General features: G+C 41.1%; 1 protein-coding gene across 2 annotated transcripts in view; it reads left to right on the top strand.

Moving 5' to 3' along the window:
• Positions 1 to 20864, top strand: part of LOC106660426 (leishmanolysin-like peptidase) — a 105737-nt gene that overhangs the window by 59770 nt on the left and 25103 nt on the right. For both annotated transcript variants that reach the window (XM_014383387.2, XM_014383386.2), the window contains exon 2: positions 1271 to 1371. In XM_014383387.2, coding sequence (XP_014238873.1) covers positions 1271 to 1371 — 101 coding nt within the window. The remainder of the gene's footprint in view (positions 1 to 1270; positions 1372 to 20864) is intronic.

The raw sequence follows: 20864 nt of genomic DNA, 5'->3' as shown, positions 1-20864 counted from the left end.
TATAATATACTCTGGTTGACTCTTTGTTCGCTCGCGTTAATTTGAGTCGTATCTGGCAAATTTACGCTCGCATGATCTTGTTACAAAATTTACTCGCTCGTTTGCAACAAATAATCGAACACCATTTTAGTCTTTATAATGATTTTAACGTCGATTGTTACTCATATTTTATAAAAAAAATGCACTTTTTATTTTAGAAAAATAGTTTTACGTGCATTTCAGCAATGAAATAAATAGTCAAAATAAATCAAAGAGTAAGTAATATGATTCATATGATGATAGGGTCGCTATTCATATTCGGTAGCAGCGTATGTATTTTTTACGTGATGAATTTCAAGTACCTGCATAAATAGAACTGATCGTAACATTTCGTAATAATGCTAAATTCAAAAGATATAACATTTTTTTATTATTTTCGATTTTGATAATAAGTATGTTGTTACTGATTTATTCAGTTTTTATGCAATTTAGTTTACACATCCAAACAGAGGACATAGGCCTGAATAGACACGTTGATTTTCTAGATTCAGGTATAATATTTATATACTTTGAAATATTCATGCTGTCGACTTTTACGACACTTTAAACTGATAAAAAAATATACGAATTATTGAGTTATGCAAGGATTACTTCGAGATTAAGTTGAAAAAAATATCATAGTTAATGCTTGCAATATGCAAATATGTTTTTGAATGAATCCTTCCATAAGCTTTTCTATCCAGCATCGAAAAAAAAGTCATGACCAGTTTAGTTTTTATATCTATAAAAATTATGTAAAATTTAACAATTAAAACAGTCCTGCGATTGATAAAAATAATTTAGATCACAATAACCTAATCTCAATTATTATCATTATCATCATCATGTTTTATTATTATTATTATTATTATTATTATTATTATTATTATTATTATGATCATTATTGCTCGGGCTCTCACGCATTCACTAGGAGGTTTAGGTAAACCAAGACGCATCAATTATGCATCTAACACCTCGACTGCGAGGCCGCATTATGTATCTATTATGCAATGCAGCTGTAGCAACGAGAGCAAGTCAGAGAAGATCCATTGATATAATGAGCATTATTTTCTCGTTTGCAAGCTCGCAGAAGTATTCCATTCTGCTATCTGCTCTCGCTTTAATATTCCTTCGTTCGTTATCACTTCGCAGGCAGTCAACGTGAACTTTCACGAATCTTAAATTTCATTTCATATGCATGTATTGTGTTTATACTCCTATGTATGAGGTAAATAAAATTACTTTTTTGCAGGTCGTTCACGGTGTTCACGTAGAACCAGCCCACATAGTAAAAAAGCGTAGTATCAACCAGCAGCTACGGATCCTACTTCACTACGACGACAGTGTTTACAGGTACGTTGATCAGGCGAACAAAAAAAAATAACGCAAAAACGTAGAAAGCATTCGAATTCTTATTTCGAGCTGCTTGTAAAGTTTTCACTATATCGTAAAATAGGGCAAATTCGAGCGAGCGTAAGAAAACAAACTGTAGCGCGTGGATCGATTTAAAAGCTCGAATCGTTGACTCGTGACGATCCTGGTAGATTGATCTCTCTGTATCGAAATTGGATTTTTTTCGACAAGCATGTCGTTCTGGTGCAACGATATACTTTTTAATTCCGCACGAAAAAAATTCAAAATTTTTTCATTTAATTCAACAAATATTACTATAATTCAGAAAAATGTAACACCTGTACTTATCTTAGATTAATGTCAATGGCTTTTCTATAAACAAGACGTTTATACATTACTGTATAAAACTGATATATCACCGTGAAAAAGTCATTTTACCTATAAACTGTTTTCAAGAATTTCTCAAAAGTCCTGTAACATAAAGTACATACCTGCGAGAAACTTTTTTACATGTAACCTTTGCGTGCTCCCCTTACAATTTATCATTCAACATTAGAGATTTCGTCGTTAGCGGTATCGCGCTGATGAAGTGACGAAGTGAGTTTGGTGTTTGTAAGTCAGTGATGTGTGTGCAGAAGAAACTTTACGCGAAATACTGCAAAACTTTGTGCCCCTCAATTTCATTAATGTTTCATTTTCTAGAACGTCTTACCTGCTCGTGTGTGCGATCGTGTTTGTATGTGTGCGTTATTTACTTTTTTACGTAGACTCGATTAATCATCTCTGTTATGGAAAAAAAACGTTGAAATTTAATCGAGCTTCATAACACACATCATTCTTCATCAAGATATAAAGCTTCGTGAACGCGATGTCTCAAGCTCATCGGGTGCTTATAAGCATAACATCAAAATTGTTTCACCGTCGCGAAACTCTTGCGTATAAACTTGTCCGTCACTGTAGGCGCAAAGAAATTGATACGAGAAGTTAGATACTAATTTTAAGCAAATGTGTGTCGCAATATATGGCACTGGTTTTCTCGATATTTAGACAGCATTCCGGCCATGACAAAAAGGAATAAAAAAGCAGGCAGCTATTGCTAAATCGTAATTCAGGCGTTGGCGTGTGCGGTTGACAAATCGTATGGTTGTTTTGCAAGCGAACGGTGCGAAACATGTGCACACTGCCTCGGTCCATTAGACAGCTCAATTTGTAACGTGCCCGCCTCCTGAGTTTTCGGCTTGAAAATCAAATAAACTGTAGCGCTTGTAGAAAACATTTTACTGCTTAAACAGAGATCGATCGAAAATAAAAGAAAATGAAATATATAAATTATTTTATACCTGTTTTTTGCAAGATATTTAAAACTAAACATATTTACAAGAGTAGTAGCGTATCGTTACTGTGCAATAAATGCAAGGGTACAGTAAAAAGAAAAAGGAGAATTTTTTCGACTCGATGCCGGCTTTCTCCATGATGGATATACAAAATGTGTCTCTGTCTGCACGTTGTGCTTCGAATGCGAAAAATAGTTCGCCACTGTATATAACCAAAAGAAAATGTACAGTTGCACATAATATCGACGATGGATGTTTTTGAGCTACGTTCCGATACCCTTTTCGACGATATGTCCAAATACTCTGAATACGCATTTGATGAGAAAAATTTACCTTTTTCGATTCCAACTCATAATAAATATCCTAGATCTATCATTACGGGCGTAAAAAGGACGATTATAATCAAAAAATATTCGAAACGATTTTCCTTTCCCTTTCTATTAACTTTTTTTAAATATTAAAATTTTGATTTCTCACTGAGATGCAGCTGTATTTTCACGTATTTTGCTTTTGGTTGATGTTCAGAAGAAGTGTTCACCTTCTGAGTGCCGTAGTACAAATAGTTCGCTCTGAAAGTTACAACACGTCCACGCAATTTTGAAAAACATAAAGCATTAGAAAATGTAAAAGAAGAAAAATTTATACGTTAAGTTGAAAGGTTCAAGAAAACAGCTGTATGCCAGTAAAAAAAACATAATTTTTAAATTTTAAGAAATTCAATGGAATGGGAAAAAATCCTTTGACAACAATTTGTTTTCATTTTAAAAAAAAACTTTTTTAGAAACTTATTTCAAGGGTGTAAAGATCCATATTCAAATATAAAAATGAAATTGTTAAATGTAAATTGAAATATACAAAGTGTATACAATAGCTCCTTCAAGCTCGAACATATCGTCGTTTTTTATCTGATTTATCGTTATAAATAATTTTTCCCTGCTCCAGCTCGTGATCGAAAAAATTTAGCGCTCAGATGGCTCCATCCCCGTGTTTTTCTTGAATAAATACCAACTTTTAACTGACAGAACGGATTTTCGATCGTTTATAATGCAAACTTGGGATTTTTGGTAGGGGTTCACAAATGGAACCACATGCACACGCACGCGCATTAATCAAAAATAAATTTTTTTTTCAATTATCATATTTTAATTTATTCCATTTGTGCGAGACTCTATAGTTTTGTAGCCTCTGAAAATCCATTCCATGACGTTTCCACGCGCTAAATATTTTTTCCAGCACTAAACTGACAGATGGACGCACTTACTCGACTGTACACATTATACTGAACAATGAGGCGCCCTATATGTGCCTGATGCGTGAGTTTTAGGTATATGCGCCAGCAAAATGTTGCAAGCGAGTTATAAAATAGAATCACTGCCATGAAATGCACTGCGTGAGCTTTTGACAAATAAAATATTTTTACCTACACTCAAATTTGAACGTGAAATTCGTGTGAGGACGCAGCATCTTTGCCTTGAATTTATGTGATGTTGATTCCTGTGTTATACGATGTTTTCTTTGCATCGCTCTCCATAATCAAGCCAATCGGAACTTCATAATTCCACTCGCGTGTGCTCGCGTCGATAATCGTAAAAAGAGCATAGAAAATGGCTGATTGGAAAAAATAAAATTAAAGAAAAATACGTTTCTAGCCATCCAATCACACATCAATCCCACATGCTACCGCAAGCTGCGGAGGGAAAAACGACTTACACAATTACCTTTTTCCACCTATAGCAGATAAAAGAAAAAGACAAGAGAGTGAAAAAACTGTCGATCCTAAAATGAACGAGCGAAACTGAAAGATAAATAGATAAATAGCCGCGCTTCCTCTTTGTATTTATGAAGGAAATAGAGGAATCAAGAGTTTGAGACTAGAAGAATGAAAATAAAAGATTTTCCGTGGCATCGACCAACGATTTATTGGCTTTTCTTCGTAAGCTAGCACACACATATATACGCACACTTGCGTCTTGATGTAAAAAAATCAACGATATATAATAATACACAAACTCTGAAAGAGACTAATGAATCTGGCCTGCAGCTACGGAAGCAGGTAATAAAATTGATCGTACCCGTTATAAGGGCTTAGTTTCGTCGTGGAAATAATTTATTAGTCACAATCGATAGTTTTTATCTGAAAATGCCCGAGTACTTTTAACCCGGAGTTGAATTTCCACGAGTGAGTAATAAAAGACAATACTCGTTTCATTAATTAAGTTCAGTGTTCACTCGAGCAATGAAAAAACACGATAGAGAACAACGTGCGTATTTTATAGTTCTGTGACGAGCAAACCAGGAGGTATATCTTATTCACTTTTTATATTGCAGTAAATATATTTGAGCTTGGACTTGAATAAAATGTTTTGTCTACATGACCATTAGTATATTTTGCCAAAAATCGACTTTTTTCGTGATTCAATCCGATTACTTCATGTCTTTAGATTATATTCATCCAAGTTCAATAATCTATTAATTTTTGCCACGAGTTAAAAACAAGTTTTACTATTCTATTTCCAACGACATAATTGCTCTACATTCGTAAGAAAAATCTTGTGATCGTCGTATCACTCCGACGCAGATATATTTGTACTGCATCATCGATGCGCCACTTGAAAATTTAATTAATGTTTCTAGGGTTATTTCTCTCACTACTTTTGTTTCTTCCAATTCATCTAGATTACTTTTTCTAAATAAATTTGCCGAACGAACGGGAAAACTCGTTCCACATCGACCAATTTTCATTAGTGTGTGTATGTGGTAAGCATAAAAGAGAGCCTTCAATTATTTTTCCAGAAAAATACCTCGCGTAACTCCCTATTTTCTCTACTCAATGTTCAAATGACTTTTCTCTGCTCTTCCGTGTGTGTGCTTTATTTTCACCCTTCTAATACTCTGCCGTACACACCTTTATTTACACGTCTAATTCCAGTGCGCTGGCGTGTACTTGCTCCAGCTTGTGGTCTTGGTTATTTTTTTTTGGTTTTAGTAATCAAAGATTAAATTGTTGACGATATTGGTTCAGCTAGGTAAGAGTAAAAATTCAATAGTTTTCTTTTAATCGGGAAAAAAATGCATGAGATCTGGACTTCCCCGGAGATGCGTTATTAAATTCATTTAAGAGCCGAAAGTATAATGAGGCTGGTGGCAATCGTGTGATCATGACGAAGAGAAAACTTTTGCGTCTGACTTTTGTCGAACTCGTACTACTTAAGCAAGAAGAGAAATAAAAGTGAAACTTGGGTAAGCCTCTTTCGTATGAAAATTTCGTTTTTCTCTTAATTGCCTTCTCTGTGAAAGCGGAAAAAACTTTTTATCTAACGCGTCCACGTAATAATGCAAATTCATCGCTACATCATCGATGCGTACATGTGAGTTGTATCTGGGTATATATTGCATATACTCGTTGCAGACTCGGTCGTTCCGTAGAAACTTTAAAATGGACTATATCTGGACTTGGATCTGCTCGAAGAGAGAGAATCGCACTAGGCTAAGCGCTGAGTAACCCTTGGTATTCCAAAGTCCAAAGTTTAATCGTTACTTAACATTGCAATCAAGCTGGTGCTCACAGCTTTCGAGATTAAGTCGATCTTCGAGTCCTGTCTCGGTATAGCAGGACGGGGTTAGAGAGACGCCTGCATAAAATCATTAAAAGCCAGTGCCGAAAAAAGAGCGGAAAATGCAGAGAGCGCGCGAAAGTTGCCGAGTCGGACTGCTGCGCGCATCGGAGGAGTTATCCTCGGCAGAGTCCAGAAGGCAGGTGTATGACGGGGGGTGTGCGCGCATCGCTCGACCGCGAGGAAGAGTCTCAAGCATTGTTGGCGGGCGTCGGGAGTTTCTATGTGGCCACTAACTCTGTGTACGTATACGCGCGCACCTACGCACGCTGTGCACGCCCCGAGTAGGTACAGTATCTCGGAGAGTTTCGTGGTTTGTGGTTGCGACGCTCTTCAACCGCACACATATACAGGCGCCTGTATACACGCGTATGCACTCACTCACACAAATACTAACACAGTACAAGGGAAGCTTTCTGCTGTTGCAGTGCATTAGCAGAAGTAGCAGCAGCAGCAGCAACAGCAGAGCTTTATTAATGGTTATTATCTCTCTTTCGCTCGCCTACTTGCGTCTTCGATGCACATTTCCGAGCGATGTGTTTGAATATTTGCTCGCTCAAAAAGTTACATATTTTCCAGCAGCTGCATACGAGCGTTGGAACAAGGTAATAATAATATCCGCCGGAATTTCGCCTCGTTTCGGAAGCCATAACAACAAACAACAACGATAACGACGCCGTCCACGAAGCAGCAGCACGTGCTTCTAATGTCCAGTGTGCACCGCTGCGCCGACACGGCTAAGCGCCAGCGCAAAAAATCCGCACCGAGTAATTATCGCGCGATGCATCAGGCCGATACTACACATACGCGCGTTAGTGGTCAAAATACATACGTATACACACGCACACACGTACGCACTATGAGCGATGCATCCAGCAGCAGCAGCAGCAGCAGCAGCCTTGCGACCACCAACAGCTCGTAATTTACAGCCCAGGAGCGAGTCGAAAGGCCATGGATAATTAGTGGGCCGCCTCTGTGGTAGAGCTGCATACGTAGGCATGTTACGTGGCGCAGCCAGAGCTTGACACTGTATGCTGATTGTGCCGGGCCGCGCGCGTTGATGATTAATTTCTCGAGCTCGAGACAAATGAAAAAATAAAGGAGCCCCGATGCCTCTTGCGCAACGCCTCGAAGGTTGCACCGATAAGACTTTAATTAGCTTATGCGCGCGCGTATTTTGCACTATGTATCTGTGTACGTGATAAATAAATTAAGGGTTACGGTGGATTACTCGAGGCTGCGCTCTCACAAGATTACCCTCGCTGCCTCAATTAAAACCGCTAATGAAGACGAACGAGCTCGTCGCGCACAGCCCCAAAGCCTCGCGAGACACTGGCAGGGGGGCCGAGCTACATAATTTGCGCCTATGCCACTTGATTATTTATCCAGCTCGATGTGTGCCTCTCGCTTATCTATCATGTCTCTCTTTCTTTTGCTCTCTCTCTCTCTCTCTCTCTCTCTCTCTGTTATTTTTTTCAACTGCTTACACTCGCGATGAGTTTACCGAGCGCGCGACCTCGTTGGTATTTTCAGCGGAAGAGATAGCGAGGGCTCCGATGCAATGAAAAAATGGCTGTGCTGAAGTACAGTTGGGCCGAACACGCGCGCGCGCACGCAAAAAAAAGTCCGACTCCGGGCAAACGCGATGCTTGTATTCCGTTAAAAGCTTTTGCTCGTTTAGTCGACGTTTTCGCCCGAGAGAGAGAGAGAGAGAGAGAGAGAGAAAGTATATCGCTCTTGAGAGCCAACGACGGCTGCTGTTGGGCTTTCAGTGTTAATGGTTCATTTTGAAATTTGCCCGCGGAAACGTGAAAAGCAAGTGAGCTGGAGTGAGCTGGAGGCAAAGAGGAAGAGAGAGAGATAGCCCTTCGCAAGCGTGATACATATACCGGGCTTAGGACAACAGAGGACCGGCAAAAGAGTGATTTAGCCCCGAGGAAAGGGGCCTCGTTGACGTAATATCATCATCGCATAGTTTCGAGCGCGCGGTGCACGTCGATGATTGTACCTGATCGATCGAGATTAATTAACGACGGCTCTTCGATTGAATCCCCACCCACGCGCAAGCTCGACAGAATGCTCTACATGTATTATGTAGCTGCTGGCTTCCATGTGCACTTTAAACTTTGTTATGCAAGAATCATCGGATAGCACGAGTCGCTTTTACTACCCGAAAATAATCCGATAATTAATTTCGAATAGCTCACATTTATAACTCACTCTCTGCTCGATTCGATTTTTGGACTTGTATTAATATGCGGTTTTTTGACATGCCTGCGTATCGCTAAAGTGTTACGCTATATGCAGTTAATTTTCCGACCCACGTCAAAATCTCAGCGTCAACCAATAATTTTGCAGTCGGTGCTTTATTTCAAACAAATATTTAATGTTCGCATTTTCCCAGGAATAATGAAACAAATAAAGAGTGAGTCACTTTTAGAATTGCTAGAAAAAATTAACTTTTTCATGAGCATAGTCGATCGCGTTTAATGGATTGTAAAAAGTAATTTCACGACTTACATGAGGTTGTATCGCTTTCAAAACTACACTCCGACGCAAAGACATCGAATAATGGATACTTGGGCATGCATAGAATTTTTTATCAGTTGCTCTGGGCTGGGAATTTAATCATTTGCATTACAAAATGACTTTGAGCATTTTAATGCATTGCGTTCGACAAAAAAAAAGTTATAAACTCTGTCCGAGATCATGCGATGAGAATCGACCGACACCCAGAAAGGAGTCTAGGATGGTAAGAAGCGCAACAGGTGACATCGAAACAGATGCGGCGCGCCAGGCCATTTTCTGAGACGCATTTGTTGAACGTCATGTGTCTGCACTTGCAATTTTTACGCGAAATTCGGCGCATATTATATCTGCCTACGCACAACATAGACGAACTGAATCGATCCAGTGATAAGACGAAACTCCGATAAGCTTCCAGCTTGCCAACTGCTCATTTCATCTAGCGTAATTATGATAAATGCCTGTTCATTTCGATATTAAACCCTCGGCCTAAACTCTCTCTCTCTCTCTCTCTCTCTCTATCTCTGGCTCTCATAATCCTTCGCCTAGACTGCCTATAGAGAGAATATTGAGGATTGTTCGACTGCCAAATTGCCCATCCTCTTTCTATATTTATCGAAGCTTTATCTTGATTTCATACCGAATTAATATGATATTCTACTGTACTACACTGATATAATGTTTCGATTTGCAATGAATATAATTTTAATCAGCTATCTTGATATTTTCAAGTATTTGAATTGATTTTCACTCGGGTCGGAAAATGTGCGAACGATACTTGACACTCGTCTTTCAAAAGATGGACACAGATTGAGATTCATTGTGCGAGAGATAGAAGCTGCTACAGATCAAAGAATCAGTGCGACGTGGAGAGCTGATTTACAGTTTGACTCATCCCAGTCGTAGGACAGAAGGAAGACCATAAAGTTCATCGTTTGCGCTAGGCCAGCTGCAAAGCTTTATAGGCGTTATTCGTGGATTTATCGCGCCATCGACGAAACTCTCGTTTCTGGATATGCCACACGTATATATATTCAAAGATTAATGTTTCGATGATTTATACAGGGCCGCGCGTAATCTGCTCATCTAAATCATAATAGGCTGCGCGCGCCGTGTGTGGGAGAGCTTTCAGTTGGCGTTGGGTCACAGATCTCGAAAGCTCGCGCGGCCCAGGCGCCGCAACAAAAGCCCGCCGTCATTGTTCTTACATCGATAGGCTGCTCTAGCTCTCGTGTAGCTTAACACGTGTAAAGCATTGTCAATCAAGTTGGCTTTGCTTTGATTTCTCCGAGTTGGGCGGCTGGAGTTCGGGCGGATCATTACAAAAGCCCTATTGGTTGCGCGCCTGGCACAACTAACTAACGCACGCATTTGCCCATTGTGCCACACTGGTCAGGGATTACGCAGCTAGCATCTTTGTTATTTCGAACAGTTTGCATCAATTAATTATTCCTCGCGCACAATCCATTGTGATCGCAGGGCGCGTAATCACGCCTGGACAGCCACTGCGCATGTTGTTGTAATAGTCTCCAACTGAAAAATTCAACGCGAAAACTGTCAAAGTGTAGATGTGCGTCAACACTTTTCGCACTTGAAATATTTAAAGAATGAAATCGACTTTATAACTCTTGGTTATTTGGAGTATTTTTTAATCCGCGATGTATGGACTGGAATACTTTTAATACATATATTTGTGTACGTATCGATCGAATTTCCTTTTTCTCTTGCTACTTACGTATGTATGATGCAAAGTGCATGCATACAAGCGCCCGCGCGTACATACAGTACATGCATGAATATAAATATGTAGGTCTGAGTCGAGCTGTGACACGACTGCAGCGGCGCGCTACGGCTTGTAAGGCTCCGCAGCGAACATTTCACCGAGGAGACTAATCGTATTCATGAGCTGCCAGTCGTCTCTGCCTCCGTACGACGATTCTCCCCTTCAGCAGTTTCACCTTTTTATTTTGCAAATAGTACGGCACCGAACAATTTTAATCCCTACTAATAGATCTAATATTAATTGTTGGCCTAAGAGATGAAGAATTTTACTGCAGACCTAAAAAGTCTTGGAGCGGAACGGACGAACGAACGTGCAGAACTCGGGCTCGGAAACGCCTTAAATCATGAGAAGCTTTTTCCCCCACCCTTGGGTTACTTCGTGTACAGAAAGAGTAGAGTCGAGGTCGTGCTGCCTTCCGAGTCGTTGCTTCCGCAGGTGAACTACTAGCAGACGCTTTAATTCACCAGAGTGCATCGTTTGCATCACGAGAATGGCCTGTATACGGCTGCTGCCTAATATTCGAATCCGCATAGCTGCTTGCCCTTTTTCGACTGCTATATCTGTACTTTTCTTGCGCCGAGTTTTCGAAAATTTTTCATTTTCTGATCAAAACTAAAAAGTCTTCCTGTTGCCCGCAAAGATGTTTTTACGCCTGTGAAGAAAGTAGCTTTACACGCTCGTTACATCATCTTATCGTGGCAGTAAAAACTCAACACATCCATCAGTTTATATACGCGCAAAAAGACTCGCTGTATATACGATGCATTATTATATCGTTGCTGAGCTCGACTATAGCTGGATCATTTTATTGCCTTGCGCAGCTAAAGGTTCTACTATAAAGTTTTTTTGTGCGTTTCGCTTTCTCGCGCGTTCTCTCTCTCTCTCTCTCTCTCTTATCATCTCACTAGAGCTGTCGAGTTGGTGAATTTATCGTTGCAAGCTCGTGTAAAAGCTCGTCGATGCTCGTTTGAATTCTGATCGATTTATTAAATACTCCGAGTTAGAGACTGGACTTTCGAGAATTGTCGCAACATCCGCCAAAATAGAAAGTTAAGCTCTGCGGGTAGCATCAGAAAAATGTTTCCTGTCCGGCAAAGTTTGCCTGCGGTAAAATTACGTCGACTTTAATCCTAAAACCGTCGAGGACATTTCCGACCGCTACTCTAATCCCCGTCAAACGAACCCTGAGAGTATGTGCAGAACTATATAACGCAGCATCGTGTATACTTTGATTTTCTAGCCCGGAGCTTTTGCGAAGCTTCTGCTGTGGAGTTTCGCTGGCTTGGCCGGAGCACGAAGAAATTTTTCAGCGCTCGTGTTATTACTGGTTATTAGTGGCGCGAAATTGCAAAATTGCAACAATAGCGAAGCCATTCAATGCTGGCTCACATTGATACCCACATGAATTGTACACTTACTCGAGAGTACATGCACCATTGCAAAAACAACTCAATGTAAGGGTTCGGCATGATCTCTATCGAGAATAGCTACGAGAGATCTAATCTCGTTGTGCTCTGTACATGTACATCGTCGTCATGCGCGAACTCGCGTAGCAAAATTTATGAGGCCAGCTGTCTGAGATATACACTCTGCGAGAGGGAGAGAGAGAGATGCGAGTGTGTAGTTCGTGATGAGAAAGAGAGCGTTATATTCTTGTGTTTATTTTTTCGCGCGCACACCTGCTGCCATTATATGCATTATTTATTTTTATGCATGCCTCGCCTTGCAAAAGAGAGGGAGAGAGAGTAGAAAGACGTTCGTGAGCCAGCTGAAAATGCGATTTGTCCATTGCAATTTTGATAGTGTACGTATAACACGTGTCGAATAATTCAATCGGCTGCGCAACACGAGTAATTATTATCTCGATAAAATAGAATTTTTTCTTGCTGCATCGTATCGCTACGCCTCGATATGCATTAGAATCAATAGATCAATACCCTGCTTTATACGACACAGCTTCGTACACTTCGTATATAGATGAGAGAAAAATGCGAGAAAGAAGAACTTTTTAAAGCCGCAACCGCACACTAGATTTTCTCCGAGCTCTCGACTCTGTATGTACAGCCGTACAGATAAACACGGACATGAGTAAGGCTCGCGCCTGCTCTCCAATGATACATACATTCAGTACTAGAGCTAAGAGCAAAAAGGATGGAAATGCGCTCCCCGATCGAAGCGAGAACAGAGAGTGGGGGGGAGAGAGAGAGAGAAAAAAACTATTCAATGCCAGTTTCACGGAGATCCAGTACCGCTATAGCTTTTTCTTTCTTTTATTATCATTTTGAAAAACTACCTTCTCTTTTTCGAGAAGCTGAGCACTCAAAGCTGCGCATTTGTTGCAAGGAGAAAAATGTTAACAATGAGAAAAAGATCAGCCGAGTGAAAGGGATCATTGTATTCGTTACAAGGTCTAATTTGCGCAAAACCTCGAGTCGCTTATGTGTCTTCGCGTTCATGTGTCAAACAACAATGTCTCGGTATCACTGCTCTTCAGCTTACTCAATGCATAATCGACTCGCTCGGGGTATGCACTCATCGACTGCGGAGATATTAAAAAAAACCGCAGGTGTGGTTTCTTCTCCATTGCAGCGTTTACACAACTCGAATTGAATGTGCCGATTCGCTTTCATTGTTCTCGTACGTATAACACGTATGCGTTATTTATAGCCTTTAATTGTTTCATTGCCTGCTGATCTAAAACATCGTCGAAAACTCTAGTAGAGCACGAACATCAATTCTCATTTTTCTTTAATATAACGTATCTATGATTTGTTTGCACAAGAATTTGCTTTGCATTGCATCATTTCTAGCATAGATAATTGCGACTCGTCGAATTTCTCAATGTCTTTATCCTAACGGAATAACAATTATTCATTCGTCCCTAAACGCTGACAATTAAATTTCACTATCAATTCTCGGAATTGGAATCCAACGTAATATTTCTTTTCTCAAAGCGCAGCCTCAGAAATCTATACGAACATCTCTCGGGTTAAATTCGATTCTCGCGACGTTATATTAGTTTTCTCCCCAACTTGGAGTGATTAATCATTTGGAAATGCATTTCCGACCTTATAAGAACATGCTTGGTTAACCGATCATAATTCCAAAAGTTGGCTATTCCAAGCGAATCCACCTCGCGATTGAAAATTTTCTTTTTATCTCATAGAATCATTGAAAATTAAGCGATTAGAGCACATTCGAAGCTCGATAATCCTCCGTAATTAGACACATGCTTTTTTTTAATGAGTCGGAAGATGTTCTTACAAGCGGCTTAATTGTGTTCGAGCGCGTCGATAATGCTCGAGGCTTTTAAATTCGATCTTTTACGCAGCTGTTACCCGTGCGTCTGGGAGCTCGGGAAAATGTTCTTTTATCAAACACCTTGAAGCGCTCCGTTAAATTGAATGAGCTGGCGCGCGGAGGAGCTTCTGAATTGCACTCGAAAACAATGGAGCTGCGCGCGACGATTCTATACGCTACATGGAATCGCGCGCAGCAACGATTATAGTCTTAGTTTCTAGCGCTTTCCCGTCGATTCATGATTAATCAATTCGCGGCACTCGCTGTGCAATCGATCGAGGCGTTAATTTACACCTTTTTTGAGAAGCAGTCCAATTGAAAGTGTAAACTACACGCGCGGCAAAGTCTTCTTTTTCCGCTTTCATTAACTTAATACGCTGGCCGTATTTAACATTGTGAGAGCCAGGGTACGCGTGAGTTCGTGCGTGGCGCAGCACGCCACGTGCCCAAAAAGCATTGACCTAAATTACTCGTTTAGCGAGACAAAGTGAGGTAAAACTGTGCATACAGACGCGCGCAGTGTGCACAGCGCGCAGCGGCGGCAGCCTTCGTGCACGCCAGTCGTCGCCCTTTGACCCAACAACTTGTCTTTTTTATACTACATCTTTCTCTCCTCCTCTGGAAAACATGGAGAAATTTACTTGTCTGCCGTTTTCTTTTCGTCTAGACACTCGTGTCGCCTCGAGACCTGCGTTTTCTTCAGTAATTATACTGTACGTGTGTACCCTAACAGCCGCACCGAGATACATAAAATAAAAACTTTTCAAGATTTCGGCCGGCTTCACTTGTTTGTAAAAAATTTTCACGACTGCCTTCGCAAAAAAGAAAAGATTCCCGAACGATATTTTTCCCGTAACGATCATTAAAAAAGTCCGATTGTTTCGCACCTAAGCCATTACTGCCTGCCAGATTTTTCCCAGGCTAAGCGACGGATCGTTAAAGCGTAACGATGTTCGTTACATCCTTTTGTCGAGTCCTTCCTTCGATATATATAAGTGTGTAAGAAAAAGCTCGCTCCTAGATTTAACGATCGCCTTTTTCTTTTAAGCCTTTATAAGTGCAGCTCCCTTTAAAAAGCGACAAAGCACCACGCTCCTATAGGCTAATAGATTATTATTAATATTAAATAGAGGTCTTTCCGTAGCGATAGGTGTGCGAGAAATAGCAACGCTGTTGAACGAATGATAAATCAAATTAGCATGTCTCCCAGTGAGCATAATTGCATCTCCAAGGAAAGCCAAGTGTCCCTATAGTCGAGAGTCTTGAGGCACTCGGTGTCTGTCATCAAGGCGAAGCGAAGCTCTTGCTTGTGCGGGCAAGTATGCAACGCCCAATACCGTCTGACTGAAAAAATGTACATCGGTCCCGAAATCGATCAAAACAAAAAGTGAAAAATACGATGGATTACGCGTAGCTTGGTGTCAATATCACATCCAATTCCACGGGATACTCTTCACCTAATGTACTTGGCAAGTAACTCTTGCCTCGTGTAGTAAAGCCAAGCAACGGAGGAGGAGAGAGAAGGAAAAGAATAAAAAAAGCAACTTGTATCGCCACCCGGAGAAGTAAATTCTTGCTCCAAGCACATCGACGTCGTGAAACTTTACAAAACTTTCACCTCAAACCCCCTGTAGACCTTCGCGTACTGCTATACGTATATAGAGATATAACAGCCAGCTCTTTCCTCTCTTTCGTTACTTCGGCAGCTGCTTTCGTAATTTTTTTCTTTCGAGCTCACTGCGTGTGTATGTGACCGATTCTCTGGAAAATCGAACGCCCAAAAAGATGTTTTTTGCTGCCTGATGAGAAACTTGTTTATGATGTCGTGTGCGTTTCCAAATTTTATTTGAATTTTTGAGACTGTCTATTTTTTTTTTTTTTTTTTCAGAGACCCGAAATAGGCGTCTTTCTGAAACTCATAGTTATTACTTATGTATTTAAAAATTGCTGGAAATTGTACAAACTTTTAGGAAAAGGGTTCTCAAAGGGTCTGAGCGCATGAGCTGAGCTTAAAAATATAGAGAGAAATATAAAAGCCAAAATTTTATCGAGTTCACCAAAAAATTCAAAGAGTTTCTTTACTATGTCAAACGATACCTTCTAAATTTTTGTAATTGCTCAACAAGTCGAATGGCTACAAAAGTTCTGAGAATAACGAAAATAGTGAAAAAAAAAACTAAAAAGACCCTAAAAAAGTCAAAAAATTGAAAAATAATAAAAACAATAACTTTGAGCTTCTTCGTTAGATATTAAAAATTCGATTAAAATTTGGGGACATGTGTAATATAAAAAAAATAAAGTTTCTCGTGCTAGCAAAAACAAAAAATTTTTTGGACGTTCGATTTCACAGAGAATCGGCCATGTACACTGCTATAATATGACTTACTGCTGCTACGTGCGTCGAGTTTTTTTCCACTTGGGCGAGAAGTAAAAAAAAGAGAGTCTAGAGCCATGAGGATATTTCCGTGTATATAGAGGCGGTATTTATCGTGTATCGCTCGCACCGCTCATTGTTCGTGCTGTGATTCAAGCACACCTGTCGAGCTTCTTTCATGCCGCTAGATATCAATATTTTAATCTCAACTCTGCAACAGCAGCAACATCAGCAGCATCAGCTTTAGATGTGTTGACTTTGCGCCTGCACGCACTGAAAAGTTTGCGATGACGAGTTAACAACTAGCTACTGTATAATTTTGATGTACAGCTAACTAGTGCGAAAATTGAATTTCAGTCGTCGTCGTTGACGGAAAAGCCTCAATTTTCTAGCAAACGCAATAACGAGCTGCTTAAAGATTTTTCACCCACGCCCCGATACAGATTTTTTTTGCGTCATCCCAGACGTTTTCCAGTTTTTGCTATCAAATGACATTCATTACGTAATGATCTCCTTTTGCGATTGTGCAAGTCGTTGATTGATGCATAGGCTCTGATTTAGGTTGCACGTCACACGCGTATATTTTAATGATATTTTATTTGGCTGCTCTTGCTATCATGGCTCGCTGATGCATCTCTTCTCCTACTTTACGTTAATTCGTACGATAAATCGAGAGAGGATAAAAGAGAGAGAAAGAGAGGGAGAGATAGAGAGAGAAAGATAGAAAGCTACATCAAGCAGGCTTCCACCAATTAGCGGTCGGATAACGAATGCTTGTGCCTGTATCCGTTCAAAGCTTAACTTTGAGTTTGGCCTCCCGACACGTATACGGCAAATATATACATCTACTGACGTACACAGAGTCCCCCTAGAGAGTACTCACAAATGGCACGGAGAATATCATTCAAGCGACGCACGAGCGTTAGATTTTAGCGGTTTGCAGAAACAGATTAACAGTTGCGAATGGACGTTTGCAGAGTTGTCGGATCGTTGTTTCCTGTACAAGTTATCCCGGCCGTCGGCCGAAAAAAGTGACGATCTGTCTAACGTTCGTTAAACGAATCGTTCCCGTCACTTTCGACGCCGCCAGGCTAGCTTTTCCAACGAGCTTTCGTCTGTGCGTACACAGCACGTGTATTTCGAAAGAGCCGAGAGTCACTGATTTTGGCCAGCTTAAAAGTTCAATTTTACATCGCGCACAATGGCAAGTTTGACGAGAAAAAAAAATCGAGCACGCGAAATTCGCAGCGATCTCGATCAATATTAACTAGCTGCCAGTAATTCCCTGCAGAGGGCCGGGGCATTGTTCGTTTGTCCGCGCGCCACCCTGCATCAATTATCACCTAGGGTCGAAATTTTTCGAGAGACCGGAACGTTGTTTAACTTTCGCTCGAGATTCGTAGATAGCTCGAGTCACGCGACTTTTCATAATTAATCCCAAAGCTCGAGGAAAGACCAATGAAAAATTCATCGCGGCATCTGCGGAGTTATGCCAGTTGAGCGTAAGAATGGCATTATCTCGAACTTACGCGTGTTTCTTTTCGCTCTCAGTGTATTAGACTAGGCCAAAGCGTAAATCTTCTTAATGCTCTGCGTTTTCTGCCATTATTTACGAGCGCTTCCGAGCTATCTCGATGCTCGTGAAGGATAAAAATGTGCTCTTGTTGCCGAGCAAAACAAAAGAATCGCGTGAAATGCTTGCCATATCGTGCCTAGAAAAATTCGAGCCTGTTTTCATGAAAGAAACGCGACGGAGAACATTGGCTGTGCACGTAGGTACAAGCCCAAGTGAAAAGAAAATATCATGATTTTCCTAGGGAAAAAGCCGACAGTCGAGTGTGTATTTTACCTATCTATCGCCTAGTTCGTCTGTCGACGTTCGCAATCAACATCGCCTTTATTCCAGCCTCTGTTTACCTTACTTTCTCCCCATGCCCGTCTCACTCGTTCTCTTTCTCTCTCTCTCTCTCTCTCTCTCGCTCTCGAAGCTTTGCAAGTCAAATACGAATCGGATTTATCGTAATAAGGTCCTTCCGCTTTGATGGAGCAGAGCTCGCGTGTCGAATTCGCTCTACGTGTACGAGGGGAAAAAAAATCGAACGTATGTGCTGCAACATTATCTGCATGCGTCGCAAAAATAAAAGGAAAGATGAAATTTGCGCGCGATTGAACGAAAAAAATTAAATCGCGATTAAACGAGCAGACTGCTGCCGCTGCTTATCAAAAGAGTATAAGAAGTAAAAAAGTGAGCGCTCTCGTGCCCGACGAACACAAAAGAATCTCAAAGAAGCTCTTGGAAAAGTGCCTCATCAGAAACTTGCCTGCGAACTAATTAAAATAGCTTATCGGTCTCTTTTTTCGCAATTTATAAATTTAATTTCTCCTTCGAAATTTCCGATTATTATTACAAGTTGGACTTGCGCTATGTGCACTGGCTACTGGCGCTTCGCTCCAGGTAACGAGCTATCCGAGCTAATTAAAGCCTTGCGCGAATCCCTCGAGTAAACAGTCGCATGTATACAATGAAGCCCCCACCGCCGCCGCTCCACCCATTGTTTAGGCTATATATTCCAAAAAGTCTTGGGCTAGAAAACAATGAATCGGGCTGCCATTCGGCTGTTGGGGAATTTTTGAGAAATACATGGCTGCAGCCGACTATTATATTGCTCCTTGGCCGTTTGGCGAAGGGCTGCTACGTCTCCCTCTCTTTTTCCTCTCTGTGCATACATATGTGCACAGGATCCCGAGGACGAAGCTGCTGCCAGCTGACGAAATTGAACTTTCGGCCGATTTAATATTTCCACGACGCGACTACAGCGATGTTGCCATGGGAGCTTGAAAAATAAACCCTTCGGTGATGTGTACGTGTGTTTGCCAGTTTTTCCTCTTCCTTATCGCTCCCGCCACCAGCGGCTCTTGGCTTTTATACTCTCTCTCTCTCTCTCTCTCTCTCTGTATTATTGCAGCCCATTTTATCTCTCGACATTGTTTCACACAGCCAAGTCGCCAGATAGACTGTCGCGGCCTGCACCTTGCAGTTTGAGCATTCTAACGGGGTTAAAAAAATTTTCCGACTCGTAGCGAAACCCCAGAAAAGAGAAAAATGTAAAATAACGCAATCGACATTTCTATATTATACGCATGGATGCAGCGCATAAGATATCTCGTGGGAGGTGTCGCCCTCGGGCTGGCTACTTTATTACCTCGCAATCGAGCAGTTCTGGCCAAGAGAAAATTATAGGGGTTTGCGGTGCATGTGAATGTGTGTGTATGTGGGTGTGTGTGGGTGTGTGTGCAGGGTCGGGTGCGTGTGTGCATGCACGGAATAGCGGCTAATCCCAGCGTATAATTAACCACGCCAGGCCGCTTTTAAAGCCTCTTGGGCATCTAGCTTGGCTCTTTCGTAGGGCAGGTTTTATCGCGCTCCGATGGACAAGTGGAACGAGCGGACCATGCCTCCGATTGCGATAGTTTATCATATCTCTTTCGGTCCTGCTTCCACTATAAACTCGGAGAAATACGCGGCGCGGCTTAGGTATTTTCTCAGATTCAGCGAGTGCATGTGCGAAGGGGAAATTCATCAATCAGGAGCTGCTGCAGCTTCCGTCGGCTCGCCGAGTGATACGAAGTACGCGCTTGATTGCTTATTCAGGTCATTATTTCAGTATTTTCTTTCAAATGGTCGCGTGGCTACACTCGAGGAGAGGCCGTGTGTTTTCATCCCATACGAGATCCATATAACATAACGTCAAAAGCTCTGGCAAGCTCTTTCACTATTTAGCCTTTGCCTTTAGCTCGGGGTGTAGCCGCTTGAATTGCGCGCATCGCACGTGGAATTTGCCTTTCTATTTATGCATTTTTATTTTGCCTTTTGATTCGGCTCGAGCGAACCTCCGCTGCGTGTACACTATATATACTTAAATATTCGATAAGTCATTTTTTATTCGATGCAAAAAAATGTTACATTGCGCTCGTGTGCGTACTGGCTTCGTTAGAACTGTATCTGCGTGGCTCGACTTTCTGTGTGTATACATCAAGAGACCTCTCGAAATAAAGTTTGGAAAAAGTGCAAATTTTGCGCGAAAATCGCTAGGCACACAGAAATACTCGGTCTTCTACTTTTTTCCGTCTCTATCTCTCTAACCCGAGCTGCGTGAAAGTTCGAGGGTTTCGCGAGAAATACGTGCACAAGTAGTACTTTCATTAGTTTCAAATTTACCTTCTAGCTTTTTCTCTCTGCTTCACATAGAATCTGTAATTTTGTACCTAAATCTAAATATGATCTCGTTATTAGGAGTACTGTTCGTGTATTATTGAATTTCCTAATGCACAATAGAGAGATGTAAAAATTACGCAGCAAGACGTAACGTATTATACAATGTATACTGAACTACATTAAAGATAGGATATTGTGCGAGAATCGGTGCATTGAAATTTTCAATATTGCTTTATATTTTGCGGGCGAATTGTAGCAGCACTTGCCACGAGCGCTCTTTGAAAATGGAAACTCAAACAAAGCTGCTATGTAGGCTGCTGCTGCTGCTGCTGCTGCTACTGCTGCT

Source organism: Trichogramma pretiosum, unplaced genomic scaffold, assembly GCF_000599845.2.
Source record: "Trichogramma pretiosum strain Unisexual culture from Peru unplaced genomic scaffold, Tpre_2.0 scaffold51, whole genome shotgun sequence".
Taxonomy (NCBI): domain Eukaryota; kingdom Metazoa; phylum Arthropoda; class Insecta; order Hymenoptera; family Trichogrammatidae; genus Trichogramma; species Trichogramma pretiosum.
This window is presented reverse-complemented; position numbering and strand designations above follow the sequence as displayed.